General features: G+C 59.9%; 1 protein-coding gene and 1 long non-coding RNA gene across 2 annotated transcripts; both read right to left on the reverse strand.

The window, feature by feature from the left end:
* Window positions 1-13,768: 13,768 nt before the first annotated feature.
* On the reverse strand, window positions 13,769-17,779 carry LOC137226781 (uncharacterized). Its single transcript, XR_010944514.1, has 2 exons — window positions 14,670-17,779; window positions 13,769-14,069 (listed from the first exon to the last, which is right to left on the reverse strand). It is a non-coding gene; the product is annotated as an uncharacterized lncRNA (long non-coding RNA).
* Window positions 17,780-17,845: 66 nt separating this feature from the next.
* On the reverse strand, window positions 17,846-22,738 carry INHBB (inhibin subunit beta B). The gene is made up of 2 exons (XM_067742347.1): window positions 22,224-22,738; window positions 17,846-19,791 (listed from the first exon to the last, which is right to left on the reverse strand). The coding sequence occupies exons 1-2, from the start codon at window positions 22,669-22,671 to the stop codon at window positions 19,016-19,018; spliced, it is 1,224 nt and encodes a 407-aa protein (XP_067598448.1). The 5' UTR covers window positions 22,672-22,738; the 3' UTR covers window positions 17,846-19,015.
* Between the last annotated feature and the right edge of the window lie 5,230 nt (window positions 22,739-27,968).

A 27,968-nucleotide genomic window follows, 5' to 3' on the forward strand; every position in this document is an offset into this window, starting at 1 on the left:
TAAACGTGGAGCTGCCATATGACCCAGCAACGTTACTCCTTGGGATACAGTCAAGAAAACTGAAAACATATGTCCACATAAAAACTTCTACACAAATGCTCACAGCATCATTCTTCACAATAGCCAAAAAGTGGAAACAACCCAGATGTCTATCAACCAATTCATGGATGGAGAAAATGTGGTTTATCCACACCATGGAAAGTTATTCAGCCATAAGGAGGGAATGAAGTACTGACACAGGCTACAACATAGATGGAACTTGAAAGCACGATGGTCAGTGAAAGAAGCCAGCTGCCAAATGCCGCATATCGCGTGCGTTCGTTTATGTGAAACGTCCTTAAGAGGTTAACTCCAGAGACAGAAAGGAGGCTAGTGTTGCCTAGGGCTGGGAGTGAGGGTAGTGGAAAAAGGGGAATAACTGCTCATGGGTGTGGAGTGGGGTGTTTTTAGGTGATGAAAATGTTCTAAAATTGATGGTGGTCATGGTTGCACAACTCCAAGAGTTTACTAAAAACCATTGAACTGTACACTTTAAAAGAAAAAAAGTGGCAAACTTTCTTGGCATCAATCGCAGGAATTGAAATGAGGAAAACCCAGGTTATAAGTTGACAGAGAAAAAAAATTAAAATAAAACCATCAAATGACCGTTGACCCAGAGGGTGGACCTCTGAAACCACAGGTACTCAACACTTTAAGTAGGTGATCTGTATGGTGTGTGAATTTCACCTCCATGACGCTCTTATAATTTATTTATTTATTTATTTTTTTTTTTCGCTCTTATAATTTAGAAGAAAAAGCAGCTCCGGACTCCCGAGGGTCTGGCACTGGGGCTGGCGGTGGTGGGCATGAAGCCTCTTCAGTGGCACCCCCTCATCTGAGCCTTAAATGTTCACCTTCCACAGAATCCCTTCCTCAGCCCCCCTGCCCCTTCACCCCACACTCATCCCAGGTACCAGCTCCCCCCACCTCTGCTCCCGTGTGTGTGCCCCCAGGGTGGGAGCAACACCCCCCACCCCCTTCTATCCTGGAGTTTCTCTCCTGAGAGCTGCTCAGACCCACGTCCTTCTCTCCTGGTTATGATGTCCATGACATTCACAGTCGTGAGGATGAGAGTTATAAGTCTTACTGGGTATTTATTACGTGCCAGCACATTACCTGCATTTTCTTATTTAATCCTCACCATAACCCGATGAGGCCGACGTTACTATTATCATCCCCATTTCACAGGTGCGGAAACTGAGGTTCAAAGAGGGCACGTCTCTTGCCCAAACACACAGCTGTGGGAAATGGTGGAGCTGGGATTCCCTCGGGCAGCGGCTTCAGGACCCCACCGCTGTACACGCTAAGCTGGGTCCCCAAATGCAAGGCAACCCACTTGACTCACCCCTTCCCTGCCATCCCCCCCGCCCCCCCTCCACCTCTACCCTCCTTCCTCCTTTACGTCTCATCCAGCCACTGCCCGGCAGAGTTCCTCCTCCAGCTGCCCACCCTGGATGTCCCCCACCAAGCCCCCTTCCCCCACCCCTCCCCCTACAGCAGCATCGCTCACACCTGGTTTCTTCAGAGGCTGAAACAGCCTCTGGATCACCCAGGCTTTTCCTTTCCCATTCGGGCCGTCGGTGCTTCACCAGGTTCAAGGTGCAGGCGGTCCCAGTGGCAGAAATGACTCAGGCCCACCCGCTGATGTCCGTCTCTGTTCCAGGAACGGGGCAGCATTTTGAAACGAGGTGACTCAGGGCCCGATGAGTAAGGCAGACACTCAGCTCCACAGACAGACAGACAGAACATTGTGGTTAGTGTGTGTGGCCCGCCGGCTGCAGGCAGACCCCCGGGCCCTCTGTAGGGCCTGTCTGAGCTCACACATTCAGGAACTGGGTTCCCAGGACAAGCCCGGCTTCTGTACCTAGGGGCCCAGAAACGCCCCTAGGACTGGCCCCCATCCCAGCTGTGGTGGGAGCCCCCCGCCTGCCCACCTGCTGACGGGGTTGGTTATTTTCTGTGCAAAGCACAGCCCTTCCCCGGGGCTCTGTGATCTACTTTCTTTTTCTGCCTCTTAGAAATAGCTCCTCGCAAGTTTACCCACAATCCCTTCTGAAGGTGGAGGGCTCGACAACCCCAGGAGGAGACTCTCACGGGTTAGGAATTTCTGAGGGCACAGCCGGCCTTGTAGTGATACTCAAGTAATTTGTTTCTTGAGTGACAAGGAAGGAAAGAGAGAGGGAGGGAGGACAGCTTCTAGGGACCCCCGGTTGATTGTGTCCTTGAATTTGCCAGCGGGGTTTACTTCTGCTGGTCTTCCTGTAGCTGTGTGACCTTGGGGGACTCACACAGGGTCTCTGGGCCTCCTCTGACTGCTGCACACCTCCTGAGACCACTGTGATGTGATCCAGGTGCGGGGCCTTGGCAAAGCCTTCTCAGCATTTGGGGCTGGCTCGGGGGGATGGGTCTCCGTGGCACAACACCTACCTGGGTCCTAGCCTTGCAGTTGAGTTGCAGGGAATGCTCTTTGCAAAGGAAATCAGGCAGCTCAAACCAGAATGGGCCTTCCGGAGAGTGGCTTGGAGAACGCACACCCCTCAGGGCCCTGACACGTTCAGGGAACTCGGCTGGAACTGCCCATCAGAGCCACTTTGCATCCAGATCACCCCCCCATACACACACACGCACACATATACATACATGCACACATATGCACACGCATACACATATATACACACGCACAAACGCATACACGCACACATATACACACATGCATACACATGCGCATATACACACATGCACACACACGAACACACACCTACACATGTACACGCACATGCACACATAGCCACTTGCACACATATACACACGCACACGCACACACATGTGCACACTATGCACACACAAGTACGCACATGCACACATATACACGTGCATACACATATATACACACGCACAAACGCATACATGCACACACACGCACACATATACACACATGCATACACATGCGCATATACACACGCACACACACACACATATACACACATGCATACACATGCGCATATACACACGCACACATACACACACGAACACACACCTACACATGTACACGCACATGCACACATATACACATACCCACTTGCACACATACCCACACGCACACACATAAACACATGTATACACACACAAGTACACACATGCACACATATACACATGCACACATCACATGCACACATATACGCACATGCACACGCACATGCACACACACACACACACACACTTTCTGCACTTCCCAGCTGTACTGCCCGTGGCCGCCACCCCCAGCCCCACGTTGCATTCCCGTTGCATCCCAGGCTGCTGGCGGGCAGACTTTGGCCCCTTGACCACAGCCTAGGCAAAGAAAAGCCCACTGCTCTCCTCATCTTGCGAGGTTAGAAACTGTCCCGAAGCCTGTGGGACAGCACCCGGGAAGGAATCTCAAAAGCCCGGCACAACCTTCCACCAGCCACTGATCTCCTCCAAAGGCTGCCAGCAAGTGGCCGCCCGCCGTGCAGCGCCCCAGCCAAGGCCGTGCAACCTTGGCTCGCGGGAACCGGCCCCACAGGTGCCCGCACTTCTGGCCGATAGAAGGCTCTGTCCTCCGTCAGCCGGGGAGTGAGATGGGGATGGAGACCCTCCCCCACCTCCCAGCCCCCAGGACAGTAGGCCCTCGCCCTCAGCTTGTTCCGCAGCCTGGCACCAGGGTGGCCTGGGCCCGGGAAGAATTCAGGACTAAAGGGCAGGTCTCACATGGTACCAGGAGGGCCGCAGTCACCTCCCACCCCCAGCCCTGCAGCGCCGCCCCAGGCCTGCCCAGAGGCCCTGCTCTACAGCCAGCATGGCCAGGCCACCGTGCCTCCCTCTCCACACCAGACCCCAAGCTTCGTGATCCTAAGGCCTTCCTTGCCCATTGCCACGCCCTGCCTGTCCTGCCTGCAGGGTCCTGCCTGGTCCTGCAGGGCTCTTCCGCGTACTTCCCACCACCCCGGGCCCTGCCCCCTGACCTCTAGTGGCGGTGTCCTCTCCCCGCTCACCTCACCTTGACCCCACTGGGCATCTTTCAGTTTCTCCAAAATGCCAAAGCTTTCACCGCCTCAGGGCCTTTGCACGTGCTGTTTCCTCCGTCTAGAATGCTGTGCCCACCCCGTTCTGACGCAGCCTCTCCTATGATTACGAGCTTCTTCCTTCACACCCAGCTGAACGGGCCTCTCCGAAGCACAGCTTCCCCGACCAGCTCATCTGAAGCTGCAGCCTGTGAGGCTGTGTGTTATTATGTCTGTCTGACACCCTCGCTGAACATGGGCCCTGGGAGGACAGGGACCTGGCTGCTTTGGTGGCCCCCGTGGCCCCGGCCCCTACCCCAGCACGGGCACCTGTGGATGCTCGAGTGTCACTGAGCGGTGAAGGAAGGGATCACAGGTGAGCCTGGGGACGCTCGGGAGGTGAAGTAACAACACAGGGAGAGTCAGAGCGAGCGGCTCTGCCTGAGCCCCGTCCTTGGCCGCCGCTGCCCACAGCACTGAAAGCACCAAGGCTGAGTGCTGTGGAACTGCCCACCACACGTGGGTCATCCTGTCGAATCCGTGAAATGGGACCCAGCCTCAGCCCACTTCACTAACGGGGAAATGAGGCACGTCTGTGGGCCCCTCCAGGGGCTGGAGAGGAACAACCAGGACAGTCAACATCAGCTCATTGCAGACATGGCACCAGAGTGACCCTGGCCACATGGAGGCCTCGGGGACCCCGACGGAGGGCTGAGAGCCAGGGACCCCGGCAGCTCTGGGAGAGCCGTTTCAGGGGTGCAGGGTGGCTGCAAACATGCCCGGGAGTCTCGGGCAACCCCCCCAAAGGGCCTGCGCTTCCCAAAGTTCCCAGGACAGAGGAGAAAGTCCCGCCCGGCTGAAGGTCCTTCCCCAGAGCCCATCCCTGGCTGGCGGTGGCCTCGGGGTTGGGGGGGGGGGGATTCAAAGAGACCTTGCTACTCCTCCCAGCATCAGCTTCACCTGGGAGCTTGTTAGAAATGGAAAATCTCTGGCCCCACCCCGACCTGCTTAGCAGAATCTGCTTGAACAAAGCCCCAGGAGCCCCGTCTCACATTAGAGCTGAGGAAGCTCTGCTCCCAGGTGCCCCAACGGCCTGCTCACCATCACAGCCCCAGTCGTGGCAGCCCGTGAGCTCGCCCCCCGACAATGCGGTCACTCCAAGGTATTCATCGCAGCATCATTCACAAAGGAGAAAATTTGGAAATAACCTAAATATCCAACAATGGAAGAAAGGGCACTAAATTAAGAGACGGCCATCAAAATGCTCTTTTGACACAATATTCGGATGCATGGGGGAAAGTTTATACGATGATATTCGCAGGAAAGGCCCACTTAGACCTACATACAAAGTCAAATACATCAACATGTGGCCTGCTGGCACCCTCTGATTGCTGGGATTAGGTGATTTTTTTTTTTAACATCTTTATTGGAGTATAATTGCTTTACAATGGTGTGTTAGTTTCTGCTGCATAACAAAGGTGATTTTTAAATATACTTCCTTTTACTTCTGTGTTTTCCGAATTCTCTCAGTGAGAATGCCTTACAATAATGATAATGAAACCCCCAGTAAATGATCTTCTTTTTTTAAAAAAAGAAAACGTAATTATCCCTTGGAAGAGGCCCACTTACATCAGTTTATTCTTCCACAGGGCCTGACAGATCAGTTTTGGGGACACCACCCGAGGCAAGGCCTGGAGGAGGGAGTGTGGACAGAAGCGGGTGGGACGTGGGTGGGAGAGGCAGGGGTGTCATGGACACCTCCCCCAGGCAGTTTGGCCTTCTGCAGGCCTGGCTTGTGGTGAGGGGACGCTGGGGAGTGGAGCGCCCTGAAGGCAAAGGCCACTTTCTCTGGGACCTTTTCTCCTGCTGTACCCCTTCCAAGAATACCTTTCCCTCTGCCCTGCTTTCCTGGCCAACTCCCATTTATCCTACAAGACCTGGCTCAAGGACCACCTCCTCCAGAAAGACTTCCCTGATAACCCCACCACCCAGCCTCTGAGCAGGGTTAGTGGCCGTCCTGTGGGCTCCCATGGGAGCCTCTTGGGTCCCAAAGGACTGTGAGTGGGTGATGGGAGATGTTTCAAACATGCACCTATGACCGTGTCTAGCACCCAGAAAGCCCTCCATCAGCAGCCACTGTGCCTGGGCACCGCCCTCTGGGTTCTGCGCATCAGTTGCTAAGGGCCTACATGTAAGGGTCCAAGCAGGGCAGTTTCAGAAAAGCATTTAGGGGTGGATGCCAAGCCTTTCTGGCAGGCCCTGGTGCTTGTGGACCCCTAGGTCTCAAGGCGAGGCCCCAGGCTCCAGGCCTTCTGGATCCCCTGAAGCCCCTTGGTCCGGAGCCTGGAGCAACCCAGGGAAGGGCAAGAACTCACGGACCCTACCTCTCACTGGGTTCTTGTAGAATCAAGTGAGATGCGGAAACACCCGTCCCGTGCCTGGCAAAGGGAACACACCCCAAGCCTGCGGGTCCTCGTGCCCCTCCTGGCCTATACGGGGAAGGTGGTGGCCTTCCTAGACAGGGCCCAGGTGAGTCTCTGAGTCCTGTGGGTTGTAGCCAACTGGGTGGCCCAGCCTTGGGCAGGCCTGGCATCCACCAAGGGACACCAGCCTTCTCTGGGGGGTGGGGGGCGCTCTTTGGACCACTCACTCCCTCAGAGGCCACTCCTGGCCCCATTTCTAGGGCTTCTAGGGCTGGTTGTGACATCTGCTCCTCGAGTCTGCTCCAGGTGAGGCCTGGAACCTGAAGGGGCAGGTCCACACACCTGCTCACTCAGGGAAAGACGTCACAGGTGGGGAAAGCCAAGACAGAGTCAGCCTTGAGCGTCTGGCCCCTTGACGGGGGCGAGGTCAGTGGGGCTAGAAAACATTGACGTCTGTTGCCAGGAAGGCCGGAAGCAGGCCTGTCCCTGGGGGAAGACGCTTCTGTTGCTAAGTTGTTGGGTTTTTAAAATTTCTAATCGTGGTAAAATATGCAAAACAGAAAATGTATCACCTCTCCTATTTTCAAATGTACAGTTTGGTGGCCAGAAGTACGTTCATATAATTGTGCAACCACCACCACCATCCATCTCCAGAGCTTTCTCATCTTGCAAAAATGAAGCTCTGTCCCATTAAACTCCCCATCGTCCCATTTCCCCAGCCCCTGGCACCCGCCCTTCTGCTTTCTGTCTCTGTGACTGTGACCCCTCCAAGCGCCTCACGTAGGTAGGATCACCCAGTATTTGTCTTTCGTGACTGGCTTTTTCACTTCACATGATGTCCTCAAGTTTCATCCACGTTGTAGCAGGTGTCAGACTATCCTTCCTCTTTAGAGCTGAAACATATTCCCTCGTCTGTAAACACCGTAATGTTTCTCCATTCCTCTGGTGATGGCCCTCGGGGTGCTTCCACCTTTTAGCTGTTGTGACTAATGCTGCTGTGAGCGCGGGTGTAGTTATCTCTCTGAGACCCTGCCTTCTTCTGTTGGGTATATACCCGGATGTAGAGTTGCTGGACCTATTTTTAGTTTTGGGGGACCTTCCACACTGTTTTCCACAGTGGCTACACCATTGTACATTCCCAGCAACGGCGCACAAGGGTTCCAGTGTCTCCACATTCTCACCGACACTTGTTATCTTCTGGGGGTTTTGACAGTAGCCATCCTGATGGGTGTGAGGTGATGCCACCCTGCTCCCATCATTTATTTAGTCCTGCCCTCTACTGGGCGTTACCTGGGCTCTGAGGGACCACAGTGCACCCTTGGCCTCCCAGGGCCTTATGCTCTAAATGTCCAGGAGAGACATCCCTCATAATGGGTGTCAACATTCAGCCGACTGTGATTGGCTGGGGTCACGTGTCCACCTCTGCCCCCATTAGCACTAGGAGGGTCCTGGGGGCGGGGTGGCCTCCAGGAGGGGCTCCAGAGGGAGGGTGGAGTGGGGGGGTACGATGGCCTCCTGGGACATCTGCCCAGCCAAGGACGGTCAGCAAAACTTTTCTATAAAATGTCAGGTTCAGCATCCTAGGGTTTGCAGGCCATACGGGTCTCTGCCACAACTAATACATAACCTTTATTTATTAGGCATTGAATTTGAATTTCATAGAATCGTCATGACATGCAGTATTATTCTTCTGCTGATTTGTTTGCAACCACGTAAAAATGAAAAAACCGTTCTGAGCTGGCAGGTTTGGCCCCTGGCTGTGGTTTACCAAACTCTGCTCTGGAATTGATGGCAGTGACACTGAGAGGACACGGGGTCCTGCTCTGTGGACAAGGGCAGTATGCTCCACCAGTTCCCTTCAGCCTGGTGCCCCGAGGGTTAGGGCTAGGGTTAGGGCTAGGGTTAGGGTTAGGGTTAGGGTTAGGGCTAGGGTTTAGGGCTAGGGTTAGGGCTAGGGTTAGGGTTAGGGTTAGGGTTAGGGTTAGGGCTAGGGTTAGGATTAGGGCTAGGGTTAGGGTTAGGGCTAGGGTTAGGGTTAGGGTTAGCGTTAGGGCTAGGGTTAGGGCCAGGCACCCCCTCCGGCCCCTGTGTCCCGGTTCCACGGTGAAACAGCTTCACCAGTGAGCAAAGCAGGTAGTGGCCTGGTGTCCGTTGGCATTAGTCACCAACCCACGCCTCGCTATGCATCTCCCGTTGACAGCAGTGCGAATTCTTGGGCCTCTGCTAAAGGCTTACATTTGTAAATAAAGAATGAGAAATACGAGTGTGTGAACTCTGGGCAAATGATTCCGTGAGGATCCCTTCACTCTTTTCTTATTCACCTCCAGAGCCCAGTTTCAGCTTCAGCCTGGAAGGAAGATTATGTTCACCCCAGTGACCCTGAGTTCCAGCCTCGACTTCCAATTCCTCAGACGGGAGATTCACTGTGTTCCCCGGCGGCTGGGGTTACCAGGCCACCAAGGAGCAGACCCCACAGGCCAGGCCACAGTGTCCTGGTCCTGAAAGTTCATGCCAGCTCCTCCGTGTCACCCCATGTGACCTTGGGCAAGTCACTTCTGCCCTCTGCACTTGAGTTTCTTCGTCTGTGGAATTGAAATGATAATAACTCAAGAGTGGTGTTGTTGGTTGAAAATATGTCAAGGGCTAGGAGAGTTCTGGAACATCGTTAAATAACACTCCATCAGCGGTAGGTGTTGTGATTATTTCTGTTTTTTTGGCTGTGCTGCCTGGTTTGTGGGATCTTGGTTCCCCACCAGGGATGGAACCCGTGCCCCCTGCAGTGGAAGTGGGGAGTCGTAACCCCTGGACCTTCAGGCAATTCCCTGTGATGTTTATTATCTCATTTAATCCACACAAGCCTGTGAGGTAAATACTGTTTCTAGCCCCATTGTATGATGAGGAAACGGAGACACAGAGAGGTTAAGTAACCACCCCAAGGGCACCCAGCTGGGGCAGGGCAGAGCTGGAGTCTGGAAAGCCGGAGTCTGCCTGCCGAGCTCTTAACTCTCCACCTGCCCTGGCCTGTGTGCTCTCTCGGGAAGCCACAGGAGCAGAGAGCCCCGGGCTCAGGGCGGACCCTGTAGCGAGGTGCTCTGGGACCACCCAGACTGGAGGGGACCGCGTCCTCCAGAACGCAGGGCTCTCTGTGAGCCCACGGCCCGACCTCCTGCCCTTGGGTGCTGTGCGCACGCTCATATATATCATAGTGCCGGCTGAGGGTCACATCTCGGTGGTTCAGACTCCGCTTAGGACGGACCCCATCGCCCTGTGCACAGAGCAACCGCTGGGCGAGTGTCTGGGTTACGAAGCTGAGCTCCATTCGCCGTGGGGCCTCCAGGAAGTCAGTCCATCTCTGCCCCTTGGTTCCCCTCTGCAGAGCGAGAGGCTGGGTGGTCTTCTCCACGGTCCTATGATCTAACCAGCTTTCAGCCACGGCTCCCCACCTGCACCCCCCAGAACACTAAAGCCCCAAGGGCCTGCCTTCCCATGACTCCCAGAAGACAGAACAGGAGCTTCCTTTCTTGACTTTCACCCAGAGTTCGTCCCCGGGGGAGAGACCACCGGCCTTGCCAACGCCGACCAGCCATCTCCCCTGCCCACTCTGGACACACAGGGGTTGGGGGCCCAGCCCAGCCTGGAGCTCAGGAGAGGTGGGGCACTGTGCAAAGCCACCATTCTGTCCCCCGCCACAGCTAGAGGCACCAGAGGACCTAGAATCATTCTGTAAGGGGTGCAGAGGTTGACAGCAAGCCAGCTCAGGATGCCCGCCCCTCCAGCGGCCCTGCCTCTTTGACGGGACAGCCGCTGGTCACAGCAGGGACCCATGGGGGCTGCAGGTGGCAGTCCTCAAAGAGACGCTAGAGCTGGGATGCTGGCTCCTATGCAGGCATTTACGAAATGAAGTCAGAGAAATGGATGAATGAACGACCATCTAGTCCAATCCCATTTCAAATGAGAAAAATACAGGCTAGAGACAGCAAAACGCTCGCCTGAGATCGCACAACGGAGTGGCAGGGCCCAGATAAGGCCACCCGTCAGCAAGCCTTTATTGAGCACCTGCTGCATGCCAGATACCGTTCCCAGCGCTGGGGAGACAGCGTGGCCCAAGCAGCTGGCGGGGGCGGGCGCGGGCCCTAGTCCTCATGGAGTTTCCAGTCCGCTCCTGGGGCCAGGGCGCAGGTCTTCGTCCCTGGCACTTTTCTGCACTGAAATAGCACAGAGGACCCTCCCCAGGCCCCACTCAGACCCTCCAGGGAGGGAGCAGACAGTGCTGGGTGGCGGACGGGCCCGCAGAGCCGACTCAGGACTGCGTAGTTTGCACTCCTTCCCGGCGGTAGGAGCAACAATGATTGCCGCTGAGATGACTGACACTCATTAACGTGCCAGTCATCCCCGGGGGGGCGGCCCCCATCAATCGATTCCCGTCTCGGTGACTGATTCATTGAAGCTGAGCTTCTGTGATTCACCCTCGGGTGGCAAACCGCACTCTCACAGAGTGGACGACCAGGGCAGGAGGGGCTCCGGGGGCCACGCATCCCAGGGAGGAACTGGGGCGCCAGCGTGACACTTTTTGGGAGCCCGGGCACCGGGCTGCTCCCCGTCGGGCTGGCAGTGCCATTGCCCACAGCAGCAGCCGCAGCTCCCCAACGAGGCTCAGCTTCACCCTGAAGCCTGAACTACTCACGGCAAACGACAGGCTTTGGAAGATGCTTTTGCCTGAACCCGCTAAAGGGTGCAATGTAACAAGCTGTGGCTAGGAGAGCCAGCATCCGGTCCTCGCCAGGGCTGAGCCTCTCCCTGGTCCTGTGGCCCCTCCTGCCTCAGTTGTTCCATCAGGGAAGTGGGTGAGGGGGGCGTCACCCCGAGACCTCGGTCCCTTCACTCATGTCACAACTGTGTGTGGAGCGTTTCCCAGCCCCAGGCTCAGGACGCTGTTGGGGTGAACGGCGCAGACGTTGGCTGCCCTAGAGTCCAGGTTGGCGGCCTCGTACGGAGGCAGGTGTGCGCCCGATCGGCGGCCTGGGAGCCAGGGCTCCTCCAGAGCGCTGACGGTGAAGCACAGGCAGCCAAGCAAAGAGGAGGAGAACGCGTGTTCCAGCCGAGGAAGGGCATCTGGAGGCGCTGAGGCGAGGCGGTGGGCTCTGGATGGGAACCGCAGCCCCAGCACTGGGGGCATGGAGAGACCTGGGGGCTCCGGGGGAAGGGGGCAGCCAGGCCTGGGGTCCTGGTGAGCCCATCAGCTGGCAGACTTCTTCCCGAAGCTGCAGGGCCATGGATGGGTTTTATACGGGAGCGAAAGACTTGGCCAAGTTTTCCATATACTACCTGGGAGGAGCTGGAGAAGGTCACGGGCATCTTTTGGAAGAAGATCTGTGATTCCCCCAACTGCAGTGCTGGCCTGCAGCTGCACCACCAAACAGGTGAAAGGACCAGCCTCTGGCCACCTGGCAGGGCCCAGGCAGCACCAGCCCTGCCGGCCCCCAAAGCAGGACTTACCTAAGACCCCAGGGGTAAAGCTGCACCTGCAGGCTGCCTCTGCAGGGCCACCGGGCCAAGGCCCCCTGTGCTGTTTGTGCTGAGGGGGCTGCTCAACCCCCTGTGGGAAGGAGGAGGCCTCGAAGGGGCCCAGGTGGTCCTCGGAGCCCATCCCACGGCAGCAAAGTTAGGAAGCTGCCTCAGAGCCGCTCACCCGCCAGAGTAGTGCTGGGGCCCGGGGGGTGAGAGGCGGCCCCTGGGAGCCTCATCTGCCAGTGTGGACAGTGTCAGTAACTTAGCTCCATTAGGAGTGAACTCGCCCTAAAGCTCCGTCCCAGAGCCGGACAGCCTCAAGCCGGTGAGAGCCTTCCCCAGAGGCTGAGAAGCCAGGATGCAGGCGCAGGGAGGCCCAGCGCGCTCTCCACAAGGCCCAGAGCTCCCTCAGGGGTGGAGACTTCATCCAGATTCTCACACTCACACACACACACACGCACGCACGCCTACAGGGGCCAGGAAGAACCCAGCCTGAGCGCAGCCAGCTGGGGGCCCGGGGACCTGATTTGTGCTCCCCCCAAAGGCCCTGCGGTAACGGCTGTGCAGACCCAGGCCCCCACATCCCTCATTCCAGACAAGGGCTGCAAAGTACCTTGCGCTGCCCCGCATCCCACTTCCAGGGCCTCTCCAGGACAGAGCCAACAGCAGCCCCTCCGCAGCCCCCAGTCCCCTGGGGCTCAGGGCCCTGAGGTTCTCTAGAGAACACTGAAGGGAGAGGAAGCACATTTGGAAGGCACAGACACAGCCTCTCCCCTGAATAGCTGTGAGGCCTGGAGCAAGACACTCCGCTTCCCCGAACCTCAACGTCCACATCAGTAAAATGGGCACACGTCAGCTGCCCAGCAGGGAGGCTGTAAGGAAGCAGTGCATTTGCTGGCAGTAAGTTCTCAGTGAATGTTAGCAGACATCACTGTCAGCGCAGCCTCTGTGAATGTTCGTTGGATGAGAAGGAAAGAGTGTGCTCCGGGGAGGGCTTCTGGGCGGAAGGGAGGGGCTCGGGAAGGGCATCCAGCACCACTCCTGACACACAGAAAACAGCAACAACGAACCCACACCCATTGGAGCCTGGCCTGTTCCAGGCACCTTAACGCACACGGCACCGCCTACACTTTGGGCCCCGTGGTGGGCACTGTCGTGGTCCCCATTTTACAGATGAGGCAACTGAGAGGTTAGGCCAGGATCACAAAACCCGGCGGGGGGATGGTGGGGGCAGGTGGCTCTGAGCCCACACTCCAGGCCGCCTCTTCCACCCCCAAGGGGCCCAGCAGCCAAACCCCTCACACCTGGCCAGGGAGGGCATGGGGCTGTCCCCACAGCCAGAGAGGAACAGTTCAAATTTCAGATGCCATGGCTCTCCGGGTATCCCAGGCAGCAGGCCTGGCATGAGTGAGCGGGTGGCCCCCTCCCAACTGAAAGCCAAGAAGACCCTCAGCCCCAGCCTCTCCTCTCCTCCAGGGAGGCCCCAGAACAGCCACGGCCCCCCCGCCCCCCTCCTCCTGGGCAACTCAGTGGCTATGAGTGATTGTGGAAACAACTCTTGGAAGCAAATCTCAGCTCTGCCACTTATGAGCTGTTCCAACCTCAGTGCATGGCTTTCTCAAACTTAACTTTCTCATCCATGAGATGGGGATAATGATACCTATTCTCCATCCAGCCCTGGGCTGTCGTGAGGACTAAACTGAGATGATGCATGAATAAGAGCAAGCACCCAGGAAATGTTTGTTGAGTGACTAAAGGACTGACCAGATAGTGCCATTCTACTTTTTTTTTAATATAAATTTATTTATTTATTTTTTGGCTGCATTGGGCCTTCGTTGCTACACGCGGGCTTTTTCTAGTTGCAGCGAGCGGGGGCTACTCTTCGTTGCAGTGCACGGGCTTCTCATTGCAGTGGCTTCTCTTGTTGCGGAGCACAGGCTCTAGGCGCACAGGCTTCAGTAGTCGCGGCACGCGGGCTCAGTAGTTGCGGCACGCAGGCTCAGTAGTTGTGGCACAAGAGTTCAGTTGCTCCACAGCACGTGGGATCTTACCCAACGAGGGCTCGAACCCGTGTCCCCTGCATTGGCAGGCGGATTCTTAACCACTGCACCACCAGGGAAGTCCCCATTCTACTTCCAAAGTGCTCCGGCTTTGGGGCTGCAGGGACACCACAGTGACGCCCCCCAACCCGGCACTGAACGGCCAGGGCAGGGCAGCAGGGCTGTGAAGACACACTGAGGGTGAACACGCGGGCCACAGAAATGGTGCCTGCACCCACGCCTGCTCCCAGCACCTGTCTGGCAAGAGGGTGATCTAGCCCAGATTTAAAAATATAACGAACCCCATCACCGTGTATAACTGGCCAAGGGCATCATTTTTTGACAAGGAAGTAAATGAAAATGGCAAGAAATACACACAGACAACCGAGCAACCACACCCCACAATCACAGTCTCACACCCCACAGGGTCTCACACTCACTCAGCCACACAACCTCAGACCCGGGCAAACTCACACGCAGCCCACCGCGCACGGCCACGGACACAGACAGCCTCACGCCCTCCACGGCTCAGCAGACAGGCAGACGCACCTCCAGGCGCAGAGCCGCACGTCACGCAGCCTCACCCGCAGCCCATCCCCACCCCCACTCGCCCGGCCCGGCGCCCAAGCACGGCTCACCCCAGGCCTCGCAGACCGCAGGCCCGGCCCTCCGGCAAAGCCCGCAGGTAATCTGCCGCTTGCTCCAAACATCCCACTGAAAGCCCAGCGACCGGGGCCTCTGGCCACTGGCAGGGTGTTTTGTTTCGGCTTCTTTGCCTGCAAAGGCACACTTTCCCCAGCCTGCAGCCGTCTCCGTGGCTTGGCGACAGCCTGTGGCCTCCCCGCCCCCTCCCGCCCTCTCAGGAGGCCCAGGAGGGGAGCCTGCCAGGCCCCTTGGGGGTCCCCAGCAAGAGTTCCCACAGGGCTTTGCCGAGGGCATGGTGCGGGGCCAGCGCAAGCTCCAGGTGGGCCAGGGGTCCGGCCCGGTGCAGCAGCCCTCGCCTGCAACTGCAGCAGGGACCCTCAGCCCCGCCGGGCGGCCACGGCATCACGCCCAAGGGGGCTGGAGGAGGAAGCAGATGCAGGACACCCCTGGAGGCCCTGCTTCCTGGACCCTCCGTGTGCCTGTCTGGGAAATGGGGAGAAGCGACGGGAGGGAAGAGTGGGGGGTCCTCTCGCCCCCCGCCCCGCCCCCAGCCTCAGACTCCACTGGGTCGCTGAAGGTCAGCCAAGGGCGAAGCCGGAGCGTGGAAGTAGCTGAGGCGGGTGGGGCGGGCTGCTCCGGCTCTGGCTGGCCCGGCCTGACGCACCGGCCCTGTGAGAGGCTAATGGCCTCGTGGCCTGAAGAAGGAAGAGAGGGACAGAGGGGAGGAGAGCAGGAAGGCCTGGGCTGGGGGGGAGGTGGGCAGCACAGGAGGCTCACTCTCTGGGCTGCAGCGGAGGCTCCAGGGGCGCCTCTGGGGAGAGGTGGGACCCTAGGCCAGGACCCCTGGGAAGAGGGGGAGGGAGAGCATGTGGGGAAAAGCCACCGGGAGGAAAGAACAGAGAGGCAAGGACCACAGAAGCACAGGGAGGAAGCCGCACGGTCCTGTGGGGGAGGAGGCCCAGCCCCGGGACAGGGATGCAGCCTGTCCTCAGGGGGACAGCAAGTGGCCCCCGCCATCGCCCCGGCGGGGGGCAGCTGCGGGGCTGACCCCTCAGGGCACAGACCGGCACAGGGCAGCAGGGCGCTACTCGGGGACCGCGTCTGCCGGCCGCTGGCCTCCAACCTCGGAATCCCAGGCCATTCCTGGGGCCCCCCCCCGCAGGACCCGTGGGCCACCCTGTGACCCAGGAGGGCGCCTGGAGACGCTCAATGTCGAAAGAGCAGAGGCACCCTGGTGACTGCGGCAAAACTTCCTGGGCCGGGGACAGCTGGATGGTGGCTTTTATACCCTAACACGTCCAGGCCAGGCCTGTCTCTGCGAAATTTTCTTCTTTGCCCCCGTTAACTTTTATACCATCTCGAGACATCACAGATGAACAAATGCACCCCTCAGACGAAAGCCTGGCAGGCAGCAGCTCTCTTGGCCGGGCAAAGACTAGAAAAAGACAGAGGCCAGAGGCTGCCGTCCTGCCACTCGCTGGCCATGTGAATCGAGGTGGCCCTCCGGCTGCCCAGAGCTCCCTCAGTTTCCCAGTTGTTGGCTTAATGGGGTTAGATAACCCCTAAGGTCCCACTTGTTCAACCTGAGATTTCTGGGAAGACCACGTGTGACCCCCAAACCACACGCTGTAGCCCCTCTGTCCCTGTAGGGCCTCTGATGAAGCAAGGCCTCAGCCCTGCGGTCCTGCCAGGGGAACAGGTGGACCAGCACCTGTCTGGCAAGAGGACTCAAATGCCCAGGGTGCCTGTCCGGTCTCCGTGACCTCAGGTAAGCCCTGAACCTCTCTGAGCCTCAGATTCCAAACTCCGGGAAACGCCATTTCCCACAAAGGCATGATGATACAAGGGCGGCCTGACAACAGCATCCGCTGGGTACCTCCGGGCATCCCTGCAACCGCAGTTGGGCCGGTGTCACTACTACCACCACCACCACCTACGGTCAGTTAAAATCCCCACAGGAGAGGACACCTGGCATCCCCAGGGCCTTATTTCTGGCTTCCATCCCAAGACGGTAACCTCTTCCGGGTCGCAGTCGCCTCTGTTAGTAAATGGGGATGGGGATGGGGTCAGGTGGGCTTCAACCTCCCAGGTTTCACACGTGCTCCCAGGGAAGGGGCTTAACCGGCACTTTCAAACGGTACTAGACGCGGCCTTCGTGCAACATTAGTCTCGGGACTAGAAGAGTAAACAAATGTGTAATTCATGAATTTGCTAATTGTCCTGCATTTGGATCTCCTGCCACTTTTCCTAGACTCTCTGCCTGACATCCGAGCTCGTGGCAAGGACTCAGAGAATGCCGGGAGCTGCCCAGGGAGGCAACTGGCAACAAAGCCGTACACCGGGACTCGCCCTCCCCCCGCAGCTGCCCCCTCGAGCCCAGAGCCCACCACCCCAGACACCACACAAGGCAGGAAGCCCGTGGCACTCCATCTTTTATTTCCTTGAACTGTACACAAATGTAAAATACTTTAACAGCAAGTCTACGGGAAAATTGTTTGGTTTTAAGTTATTATGAAACAGAACCTAAGGGGAGCTTTATTAAATAAACACAAAGATGGGGATTTAAGGATACACACCTGCATCCTACCATCGTCTTTTTTACTCTACCTTCTGGGTGTGTAAGGATAGAAAAGACACATCAAACTGAACAAACAAAATCCATTTATACCCTGAAACACTGGCAGGCCACTCAAGGGATTGTTCAGAACGTCCACCTCACATAAGATGGCCTCACCATCTAATAAAAATTAAAACTGATCTGTTGGCCTCTTTGGTTCCAAAATTATGTATAATACATTTAACTGTATTTTTTTTTTTTGCTGCTATAAAAATAACTTCTTTTTCAAATGGCAGTTTCTGACTAATCATGCAACTAAATCAGTGCAAACATTAAAAGCAATCATTCGCTTAAAAAAGAAGCAAAGGATTTCATTTCAAGTATAAAAAATATAAAAAGAGTCGTACGAGTCCAGTTTCATCTAGTGTGGGTCAACCCTTTAAATTGCATAGCTCACGTGGCACTTGGACCTCTGGGGGCGAGCTCGCTCAATGCTCCACCAAGGGCCACTTCAGGACACACGCGGATAAGCAAGGGCTGTATCATGTGCGTTCGGGCGGGTGTGCAAGTGCTAGGAGGGGCAGGCGGGCGGGCGAGCAGGCGGGGGCCACATCTGTGGCCGGTGCTGGTGGCCGGGGGCCCACGTGGGCCACTTCTGCAAAGCAGCTGAAAGCCTCCCCGTTTCCCCAAGACCAGTTAAACTGCTGTGCTCCCTCGGCCCCTGCTGAGGGGGCACCCCCCCCAGCATTTCCAGAACGCCTTCACCCCACCGCTCCCTCCTCCTAAGAGCTCACCCCCACCTGCCTAAGAGTCATTTCCACTCCTCCCCAACCAGTCCTAGAGGAATCTCCCCAGGGAAGGGCAGATTGCAACTTTTTTCTTTCCACTTGGAACAATTCAGAGTTTAACTTAAAAGGTCAGACCTGGTAGGAAAGTCCCTTTTCAATTGTACAACCGGAACGAATGACCATTCAACTGCTAGTGATCAGTTAAAGCATCAAATTAAGACCCTTCTCTTCTCCCTCCCTCCCCACCCCCAAAACACACACACATACACACACACACACACACACACACACACACACAGAAGTCGAGGCAGGGACCCAAGCAACAGTCAAACGGTCACTGCCACAGCCCCACCGTCTCCGGCAGGTGATGTCCTTTCTGGGCCTCCTTCCCTCTCCAAGGGTGGAAAAGGATGGGGGCTGCCCTGGTGCCGCAGCAGGAAGGATCCCAGGCGGGGGAACGAAGCCCACGCGTTGGAGCCAAGAGATGCCGCGGCACGGCGGGCCCCGAACAGGCGACGGGGGACACGCGGCCATCGCCTGCGGCCCGCTCCCCACCTCCGCCTCTGCTGCTCCTCTGCGGGGCTCCCTCCCTCTCTCTCTCTGTGTCTCTGTCTTTGTGCTCTTCTGTGTGCTCGGAAGGCGCGATTCAGAGGGGCCAGGCCAGCTGGTGGGGATGGTGGCTGCTCACCCCACTCTCCGGGTGACAGGCGTTTGGGGCTGAGCTGCCCTTTGTCACCGCATCCGTTCGCTGCTATCGCGGAGGCTGCTGTGTGGGTGGCAGGGTGCCACCGGCTGTGCGCGTCCACGTGCGCACTGTCGAGTCTGCCATATCCGTGGAGGGCTCTCCCTCCGCTTTTGACTGATGGCTGGATGAAGAAGTAGGAAAATATCTCAGGCCTCCCCCGGGCACCTCCCGGGCAGCCCAGCGGCACCACCACGGCCCCCCTGCCGCGCACGGCGTGCCCCCCGCCGCGGGACCGTCTGAGCCCCGCCCTCAGGCGCAGCCGCACTCCTCCACGATCATGTTCGGCACGTCGCGCTTGACGATGTTGTACTCGTCGTCGAAGTAGAGCATGGACATGGTGCTCAGCTTGGTGGGGATGCAGCAGGAGTTCACGGTGCCCGGGTTCAGCCCCCGCATGCGGTACTGGTTCACCACGGCCGTGTGGAAGGACGAGGCCGAGCCGGGCACCCCCGCCAGGTAGGCCGGGCAGCTGCCCTCGCAGTAGTTCCCGTAGTAGCCGGTGGGCGCAATGATCCAGTCGTTCCAGCCGATGAGGCGGAAGTCGATGAAGAACTGCTGCCGGCAGCACAGGTTGGTCCGGCCGTCGCACTCCAGGCCCCGCTTGCGGATGCGGTGCCGGCTGTCGCCCAACCGCGCCTGCACCACCACGAAGGGCCGGTGCGACTCCTCGCCCGGGTGCACGAACACGGGCGCCACGGCCAGCTCCCGGCAGCCGTCGCACTGCACGTCCAGGCTGAGCCGCCGCTCGCCCCGCGCGAACAGGGCCTGGATGGGCTCGGTGAGCGGGAAGGTGTGCCAGCCGCTGCGCTTGAGGTCCACGCGCTTCTCCACCGCGGCCCAGCGCTCGCCGGGGCCCTGCTCCCGGAAGTACACCTTGACCCGCACCTTCCGCCGGCCGCCCTTCTCCAGCACGTAGGGCAGCAGCTTCAGGTAGAGCCATAGGCTGGCCTGCACCACGAACAGGTTCTGGTTGCCCTCGTTGGAGATGAAGAAGTACAGGCGGACCCGGGAGGAGGCCAGGCCATCTGCGGAGAAGCGGGAGAGCAGGCCAAGTTAGATCAAGGAGAACGTGAGGCGCCGGGAAACAGGGACTCTGCCGCGTGATGCTGGGCTTCGCACTGGCCACGCAGCTGGCCGGTCCTGCCCACAAATTCCTCTCCTGGGGCCTGGGCCTCTGATGGTAACCTGGCAGAGGCGGGGAAAATCATTTCCCATCGAGAAACCCGGACCAGGTTGGAGTCGGAGGGTCAGGGCCTAGAAAACCCGGCCTCACCTCTCCCAGGCCAGGGTTCCCAGGAGACAGGCTGTCAGAACTCAAAGCTCAACAGAGGAACTTGTTAGGAGGCCAAGATCTTAACAAGTTGTTACGGGTATCTGTGAAATCCGAAAAACAAAACCAGGATCTCGCTGAGGATTTGGGGGTGGGTTGTTCTAGCAAAGTTTGGGTTCTTTTTTTTTTTGGTTAACTTAGGGCATTGCAAAATCCAGCTGAGCCACCTACTGCCTCTTTGCAGTGTTTACCTAAGCATGATCTGATCCAACCCCCAGTGGAACCGCCACTGCAAACAAGCCAGCTCTGCTTAGATTTCTGACACAGGAACGTGTGCGTTGCAGGCTGCAAAGTGCAGCCCTCGTTTCCGAGTAGCTCCAAGGGACAGGACACTGGGCTCTGAAACTTGAGGCCCACCCCTTTCACGAGACCCTGGCTCCCCGTGAATGGCACGTTCGAAATCTCCATGGATAAGGAGAACTGGCTTGTTAGTTTTCTCAATAATTTAGCTCAAGTAGAAGTGAGGCCATGCCAACCAAGAGGACTCCTCTCTCATCCTACATTTCAGTGACCCTTCTCTCTGACAATCTCTACATTTTTTTTTTTTTTTGCAGGAAGAACAAATAAGACAACTGTGTGGCCTCCGCTGGTTTTATCAAACCTCCTACCACTGTCCCCCTCCCAGCCCCCTCCTCAGGCCCCGCCTGGCTCCTTTAATAACAGACATCTGACTTTGAAATGGGGGAAAGTGCAGCCTTAAAAGCTGGTCTTGGACGAGCTGCCTGTGACCTGAATCTGTTATTTATAAGTCAAAGAGCTGGCTCCGTGAAACGGACCAGAAATATAACAGCCCCCGCTGTCATTCTGTGCCACCGGGACCAAAAGGCCTCCTCGACCTTCCAGAATCACATTTCTACTCGGGGCCCCAAAGCACCGTTTAATCCAAGCTCTCTAATTGCATGTCCAGCTTCCCCTGACTGTCGGACAGCTAAAACGGCAACGTGTTTCTTTCTAAGCACAAACCAGCCCTGATTGTCTCTGCTTTGCTACACACCCGGCCATGCAAAACTTTTCATCCCTTTTCATCCCCAGGAGGCACCAGCGCAGTCTGCCCGCTGCCTTGGGGGGTGGGGGAGGGCATCTGCAGCCTGGGGACACAATTGCCACCAACCCCCCCAAGGCTCCCTGCCCACCCCACCCTGCCCAGGGCTCCCCCCTGCAGCCTTCTCCGAAGTCCCCTGGGCACAAATGGGGCTGGGCTCCAGGCACAAAAGCCACCGGGCTCATTCAAGTCCTGAAAAGGACAGCGGAGCCGAGGGCAGTCGCAGCAGTTCAGCACGAGCGCAGTTTACTCCTTTTAAAGTTGGAAAGGCATTTCTCCTTGCTTCATTTTTACGTTTAGACAGTGGCAGAGATTTACAATCCAGGGCCGGGGGAAAATTCCAGAAAGGGCTCCGACCCTTTGTTAACTACGAACTCTACTGGCTCTAAGGCCAAGGAGCTGCTGCCGCTGCCAGGCGAGCCGAAAGGCACGGGGCTGCCCCGGAGCCGAGCCACTGTCTTTCTCTGCGTAAATGATGGGACCTGTTGAGAAGCCTGCCTTCCGCCCGATTCCAGTGCCCACACAATCGGAAGAGAGGTTGCCTAGCTCTTCCCAGCGAGGCTTCAGCAATCCTGGCAAGCCCACACCACCCGGCGATGGAAGCGGCCCCAGGGGCCTCTCACGCAGGCACACTCGCACACACACGCGCGCACACACACACACACACTCCTCCGGCCCACGGATATCAACAAGCACACACATCTCCATCCACACTGCTCAGCCTACACTCCGATCGTGGGAAACAAAAACATTAAGCCATCACCGAGCGAATGCCCGCGGAGCCAGGGCCGCACGCATTGGCCGGGAGGGGGGCGCGCACCCGGAGGCGCTGGGCCCGTTTCGGAGAGCGGGGTGGAGAGCAGAGCGCTCCGCGGCGGGGGTAGGGCAGCGGGAAGGGGTTGCTGCCCGCGGGAAGAGGACGACGACCGGGACGGAGCGCACAGGGCCCGAGGCGAGCGGGCTGGGCCGGGCCGGGAGTCCGGGTTCCCCCCAGGGCGCGCTGGCTGCGGCTGCGGCTGCGGCGGCCAGAGCCGGCGGGAAGGGGGTGGAGGGGGGAGCGAGGGCCGCTCGCGGGGCCGACCCACCTGTCTCCGCGAAGCTGATGATCTCGGAGACGCGCTCCTGGCCGTCGGCGCCCGGGCTGGCGTGGCCGTCGAGGTGCGGGATCTCCACCCGGCCGTCCTCGCGCACCTTGCCCGCGTGCAGCTTCCGCAGGGCCGTGACCATGGCGGCCTTGGGCACGGCGTGTGTGATGTTGGGCCGGCCCCGCATCTGCAGGCGGTTCAAGATGTGCCGCTTCACCGCCTCCAGAAAGTCGCCGTCCACCCGGCCCAGCTCTTCGGGCCGCCGGAAGCCGCCGCACGACGTGCAGGTGTCCTGCGAGCCGCCGGGAGCTCCGGGCGGCAGGGGCGGCGGCGGCGCGGCGGGCGACGGCGGGGGCGTGGGCGAGCCCCAGGCCTCGGGCCCCAGCCAGCCGGCCGCCAGCAGCAAAAAGCAGGCAGCCCCCAGCGCCCGACCGGGCAGCCCGTCCATGGTGCGCCGCTGGCGACGAGGGCGCCCGCCGCGAGGCGAGCCGAGCCGAGCGCAAGGCCGGGCTCCGGGCTCCCAGCGCGCCGCCCCGCCCCGCCCCCGCCCGCGCCCGCCCGGGCCTCCGCCCGCCCGCCGGGAGGGCCGCCGCCGGCTCACAGGGGGAGGGGGCCGGCCGGGCCGCGGGGGTTCCCGCGCGGCGGGGAAGGGGCCCCGCGGGTGCCGGAGAGACGCGCGGGGCTAGGCGGGGGCCGGAGGGTCACTGGCGCACGGGCGTCTCGGGGCGCTTCGGCATCCGCAGCCTTCTTCCCATCCTCTCCGCGTCGGGGCCCCGCAGCCCCCGCTCGGGTGAAGCGAAAGCGGCGGCAGCGGCGGCTCGGTCGCCGGGCGGGTAAGGTGGCGAAAGGGCCGGTCGACGCAACTTGGCCGAGACGGAAACGAAGGCGCCCGGGCCCCCGGAGCGGAACCTGCCGCGGCTTGGCGCGGCGCTGCGGCGGGCGCTGCGGCGGGGCCCCGCGCTCGCACCTGAGCGCCTCAACCTCGCGCCGAGGAAGGGCCGCCGGCGGCGGCGACGGGCGGGTCGTCCTCGCCGCGGGCCGGCGAGTGGGCGGCGGAGCGGAGCGAGCGCGGCGCCGGGAGCGCCGGGGAGCACGGGCCCGCTCAGAGGCGGCTTGGAGCCCCGGGCCGCGGGCCCTGCAGTCCTCCCTGCGCGTCACACGGCAAAGTTGTCTCCAGGCTCCCCGGGCGCCGCATCCACCGGCGGGCGGGCGGGCGGGCCGGCCGCTGCGCGCTCCCCCGGGGCCTCTGCTCCGCCCGCCTTCTCGCCGCCTGCCTCCCTCCGCCCGCCTGCGCGGGCCGGCGGGGCGCGGGGCGCCGGGCGAGGTAGGCGAGGCGGCGGCGGGGCCCACTTCGCCCCGGTCTCTTCTGGCTGCGCGGCGGCGGCGATGCGGGCTCGAGCGCCTAAAAGTCTCGCTGCGTCCCCGGCGCGGGCGTCCTCGCTGGCTCACACGCCGCAGGGCCGGGAGAGAGCAGGCGGGTGGCGGCCGCGTCCCCGCGCTCGATCGGCCGCGACAGAGTGCGGACCCAACAAGGAGGAGTTCTTCGCTTTGCTCTCTTCTTTTACTCTCCTCGTTTTTTCTCCCAAGGGGGAAAAAAAGCCGCACAATCTCCGTATGTGCGCGCGCGTTGAGATAGACGTTGGCAGAAAAAAAAAAGGGGGGGGGAGTTTCGCCCTGGCCGTGCGGGAGGAGACTGTCCGCGCCTCCCCGCTCCGCTTCCCGGGGGCGGGGGGGGGGGGGCTGGGGGAGGGGGAGGCGGAATCTGTTCAGGTCGGTGCTGCCCGCTCCCCCGCCCACCCCCGCTTCCCTCCGCTCCCTTCCTCTGCCTTCGCGAGAAGGAGGGGCGAGCGGGCCCTCTCCCCTCCCCCCTACCCCCCGCGAGGCCGGGCCACTTCTGCGGTCCCGAAACTTTCTCACCACGTGGGCGCCCCGGACCCCCGCCCACCTGGGCGGTTGGCGGCACCGACGGGCTCCCAGCCCAGGGTCCCGGCGCTCTTCTCCTACCCGCGGCCGCGCAGGCCCTGCCCCCGGCCCGGCCGCCGCCCTCCGCGCCCGGGAGAGGCACCTCTCGCCGCCGCAGCGGCCCCGGCCCTGCCTGGGGTGCTCCCTCAGGGGCCGCGGCGAGGCGGGGCGAGTCGGCCTTGGGCGCCGCGGGCTGACTCTGCCAGCGGATGTCGCTCCCGGGCTGCAGTGCCCGAGCCGAGCGCCCCGGGCCGCCGGCGCACTGGGCGAGGCGTGGGCCCCGTGGGCTGGAAGGGCCTGGCCGGCCGCTGCCTATGCCGGCGGCGCGCCCCGAGGAACTCCTCGATTGCTGGGGGCACCGGCCTCGTCGCCAACAGGCCTCCGAACTCCGGGCTTGGCAGGCTGGCGAGGTCTCCAGCAACACTGCCGCCACCACCCCGCAACTGGCAAACCTCGGCTTCAGACAGACCCGGGTCCCAGTCGAGGCTCAGCCACGGCCAGCTTTGCAGGAGTGACCGTGCGTAGAGTCTTCACATTCCAGGCCCTACCGCCTCATCCGTACCTGGGGCACAGTAACGCCTAACATCACAAGGGCTGGTGGCGAGCCCCAGAGGAGGCGACCGGGTCAAGCTCCTCCCAGCACTCAATAAATTATGATTCCAAGGCCACCGTTCTCAGGCCGCCAGACAAGAGATGCTGTCAGTGGGCACCAGACTCCCAGCCCCGTCCAGAACCCCAAATGCAATCCGTTCTTTCTGTTCCCTCCTCGCGCCCCTACCTGGGTATGGAACTGCAGGACGGTGCTCCCGGGGCGCAGCAGGAACACGGCCCTTGCCCTCTCCCCTCAGTGGTCCAGGCCCCCACCCACCGTGGCCGCGCTCCATAACAACGGGACTGCACAGAGGTATTTTAAATTTCTTAGCATATTGGGGAGCCCAGGACGCCCGAGGTGGACCTCGGCCTGCAGCTCAGGGCTCGCCCCCACCCCCGCGGTCCCTCATCGCAAGCTTCTCTGGCCAGCCGGCCGCTGTGGCGCTCAGCCCGGACCGCAGCCTCGCCGAGGCCCGCAAGTCTGGAGGCCGAGCGCCCCCTCCCTCCCGATCCGAGGAACCGACCCGGAGGTACGCAGGGCTGCTCCCGAGGTGCAAAAAGGGGGCTGGTCTGGCTTTACCAACCCAAAGTCGGAAGCAGGGGCCCAGCAGGGGCCCCGAAAGGGCAGCCCTTTGACTCCTTAGGGCCTTCTCCAGATCCCAGTCCTCTGCCACTCCCAAGCTCACAGCACCCCGTGCCCTCGGGTTTCCACCTCTTGCCCTGTCCCAAAGCCTGGGACCCTTGGGCAGAAAGGAGATGCTTCTGCCTCCTGGACAGCCTGGGCCACCACCTTCTGAACCAGGCCCGACCCACCTTTATGATTTTCCTTGCATCTTCCACCGGGCATACATGCTGTGGTCTTCTGGCTCTTTCCATCATCACAGCCCCCAACCTACTTGGCAAACTCATGCTCAGTCTTCAAGACCCAGCCCAATCTCTTCTCCTCAGTGAAGCCCGCCATGGCCTTCTGGTGCCCTGAATAGCCGTTTGCCGGGTTAGGCCCCTCAGCCCAGGGCCTGGCTGTTACCTCGTCACCTGTCTGTCTCCCGTGTGGGGCCTCAGGCTCTGCTGGACAAGGACCAGGCCTCTGTCTGATGCCAGACCCGGCAGACAGTCAGGGGAGCTTGTACTGAACGGAAGTTTGGTTGGTCGACTGATTGGGAGAATTCATTAGGCCAGTGAAGGATTTCACACCCCTGATCCCCAGCGCGAGCTCGCAGTAGCGTCCCTTGCCTGCTGGGTTACAGTCCTTCTTATTGTGAGTTCCACCGGGTCTGGACAGACCTGGGGGAAGAGGGGAGGGCGCCACACCTTTGGGAAGGTGCAGCAGCCCGCCCACCACCCTGGCGCTGGGAAGACGCAAAAGGCACCGAGTCCTTGCTGGTAGGAGGGGGTTGCGAGGAGGGTCCACATTTTGCTCCCCTGACGGAGGAGCTCTCAGCCCCGCTGCCAGTCATCTGCTGGGAGGGAACTGGGTCAAGCGGTAGTCAGAGACCATCTGCTCGAGAAGCTGGGATTATCCCGCCCTCTGCTGATGCCCCAGCCCGCAGGAGCCAAGGGTGTAAATTGAGTTCTTCCAGATCACCTTGTGCTTTGGAGGGGGGAAGCCCCCCATCCCCCACTGAGGGGCAAGGACCTTTTCCTGTTGCCTCAAAGCTTCGTTTAGCACTGGACTCCATTCTCCCTTAGATTGAGGGTGACCTCAGCCCTCAATCTGAGCCAGGGATGTGACTGCGCCTGTCAGTTTTTTGCGTTGTGTTTTGTTTTGTTTTGTTTTTGGCTGCGTTGGGTCTCCGTTGCTGCAAGCGGGGGCTACTCTTCCTTGCGGTGCGCAGGCTTCTCACTGCAGTGGCTTCTCTTGTTGCGGAGCACGGGCTCTAGGTGCACGTGCTCAGTAGTTGTGGCTCGCGGGCTCTAGAGCGCAAGCTCAGTAGTTGTGGCGCACGGGCTTAGTTGCCCCCTGCACAAGCAGGGAAGCCCCCCGCCTGTCAGTTTTGAACACAGTAATGCACAGCAACACTGCAGCCAACACGCTCCACCTGGGCTGCAGGACCAGGCCGCCCACACACAGAATGCTGGCTCCCTGATGCCATCAAGGAACTGGGGCCCGCTGGGGAAGGCGGGAAGAAACATGGCGACACCATGGGTACAGGCACACAGTATGGAGAGGACTTCGTGCGGGGAGCTCAGAGCACTTGCTCTCAGTCGTTTTTGGTTTGGTTTGGTTTGGTTTTGCATAACCCATAGCTCAGTGCCAGTTTGGAGCTGATGAAGATGGGCAAAAGTGGCAAAGCAGACCGTAAAAGTGAGCCTCAGCGTGCAGTTCTTGGCCGCACAGCCCCTGCAGAGCGTTGGGCAAAGTCTCTCACGGCAGTGGGCACTCGGGGCCTGGGATGGAGAAAGGCCTCTGTCTGAGTTGGGCTCAGGGACCTGTGTTCACTTTTCCACCACTGGTCGAGAAGCCACAGTTGCCAGACCTCACCATTGTACATCGTAACTCTGTAGAGGCCCTCGCTGTCTGAACAGAAGAGCTTTCGTGCCAGACCAGACGAGACGGCCTGCCCACCAGCAGCCCCAGGCATAGGGGCGGGACAGCCTGGAGCCAGGTGTTAAGCAGGGCCGAGCCGGGGAGCTGCAAGGGCCCAGCGACCGCCAGCTGACCTTTGTAAACGCCCAGGCACCGGCACAGAGCCCTCTCGGGAAGCCCCAAGGCCGCCTCATGCCTTTGTGGTCCCAAAGGGCAGCTGGACGGTGCCCACCTTCTGAGCGCCCCGGCAGCCCACCACATCCTCAAGTCCCCTGCCGTGGTCTCCAAGGATGCTGGTCATCTCTGAAACTCAGGAGCTCCAGAGCTGAGGCTACCCATGCTACAGAGCAGCCGTGCCCGGCACCCAGCTTGGTGCCACGTGTGAGCCGAACTCAGCGCATCCCACGTACCGGTGTTGCTGAGGCGCCCGTGTGTAACCTGGTCATTGGGCCTGGGGTCCAGACGCAGACCCCCGAGTTGCGGTGGTCCCACAGGGCAGCCCGCCTCCTGTGTGCCCCTCCCCTGCTTCCCACCCGGCACGAGCATCTCACACGGGCACCTCACCCCCTCGCGTGGCCCCGTGCTGTTCCTAAGCGAGCTCCAGCACAGAACCAGCTTGCAGGGCTTCTCACCTAGTCGTTCCCCTTGACCTGACGCCCTCGCTC

The sequence above is a fragment of the Pseudorca crassidens genome, chromosome 6, assembly GCF_039906515.1.
Source record: "Pseudorca crassidens isolate mPseCra1 chromosome 6, mPseCra1.hap1, whole genome shotgun sequence".
Lineage (NCBI taxonomy): Eukaryota > Metazoa > Chordata > Mammalia > Artiodactyla > Delphinidae > Pseudorca > Pseudorca crassidens.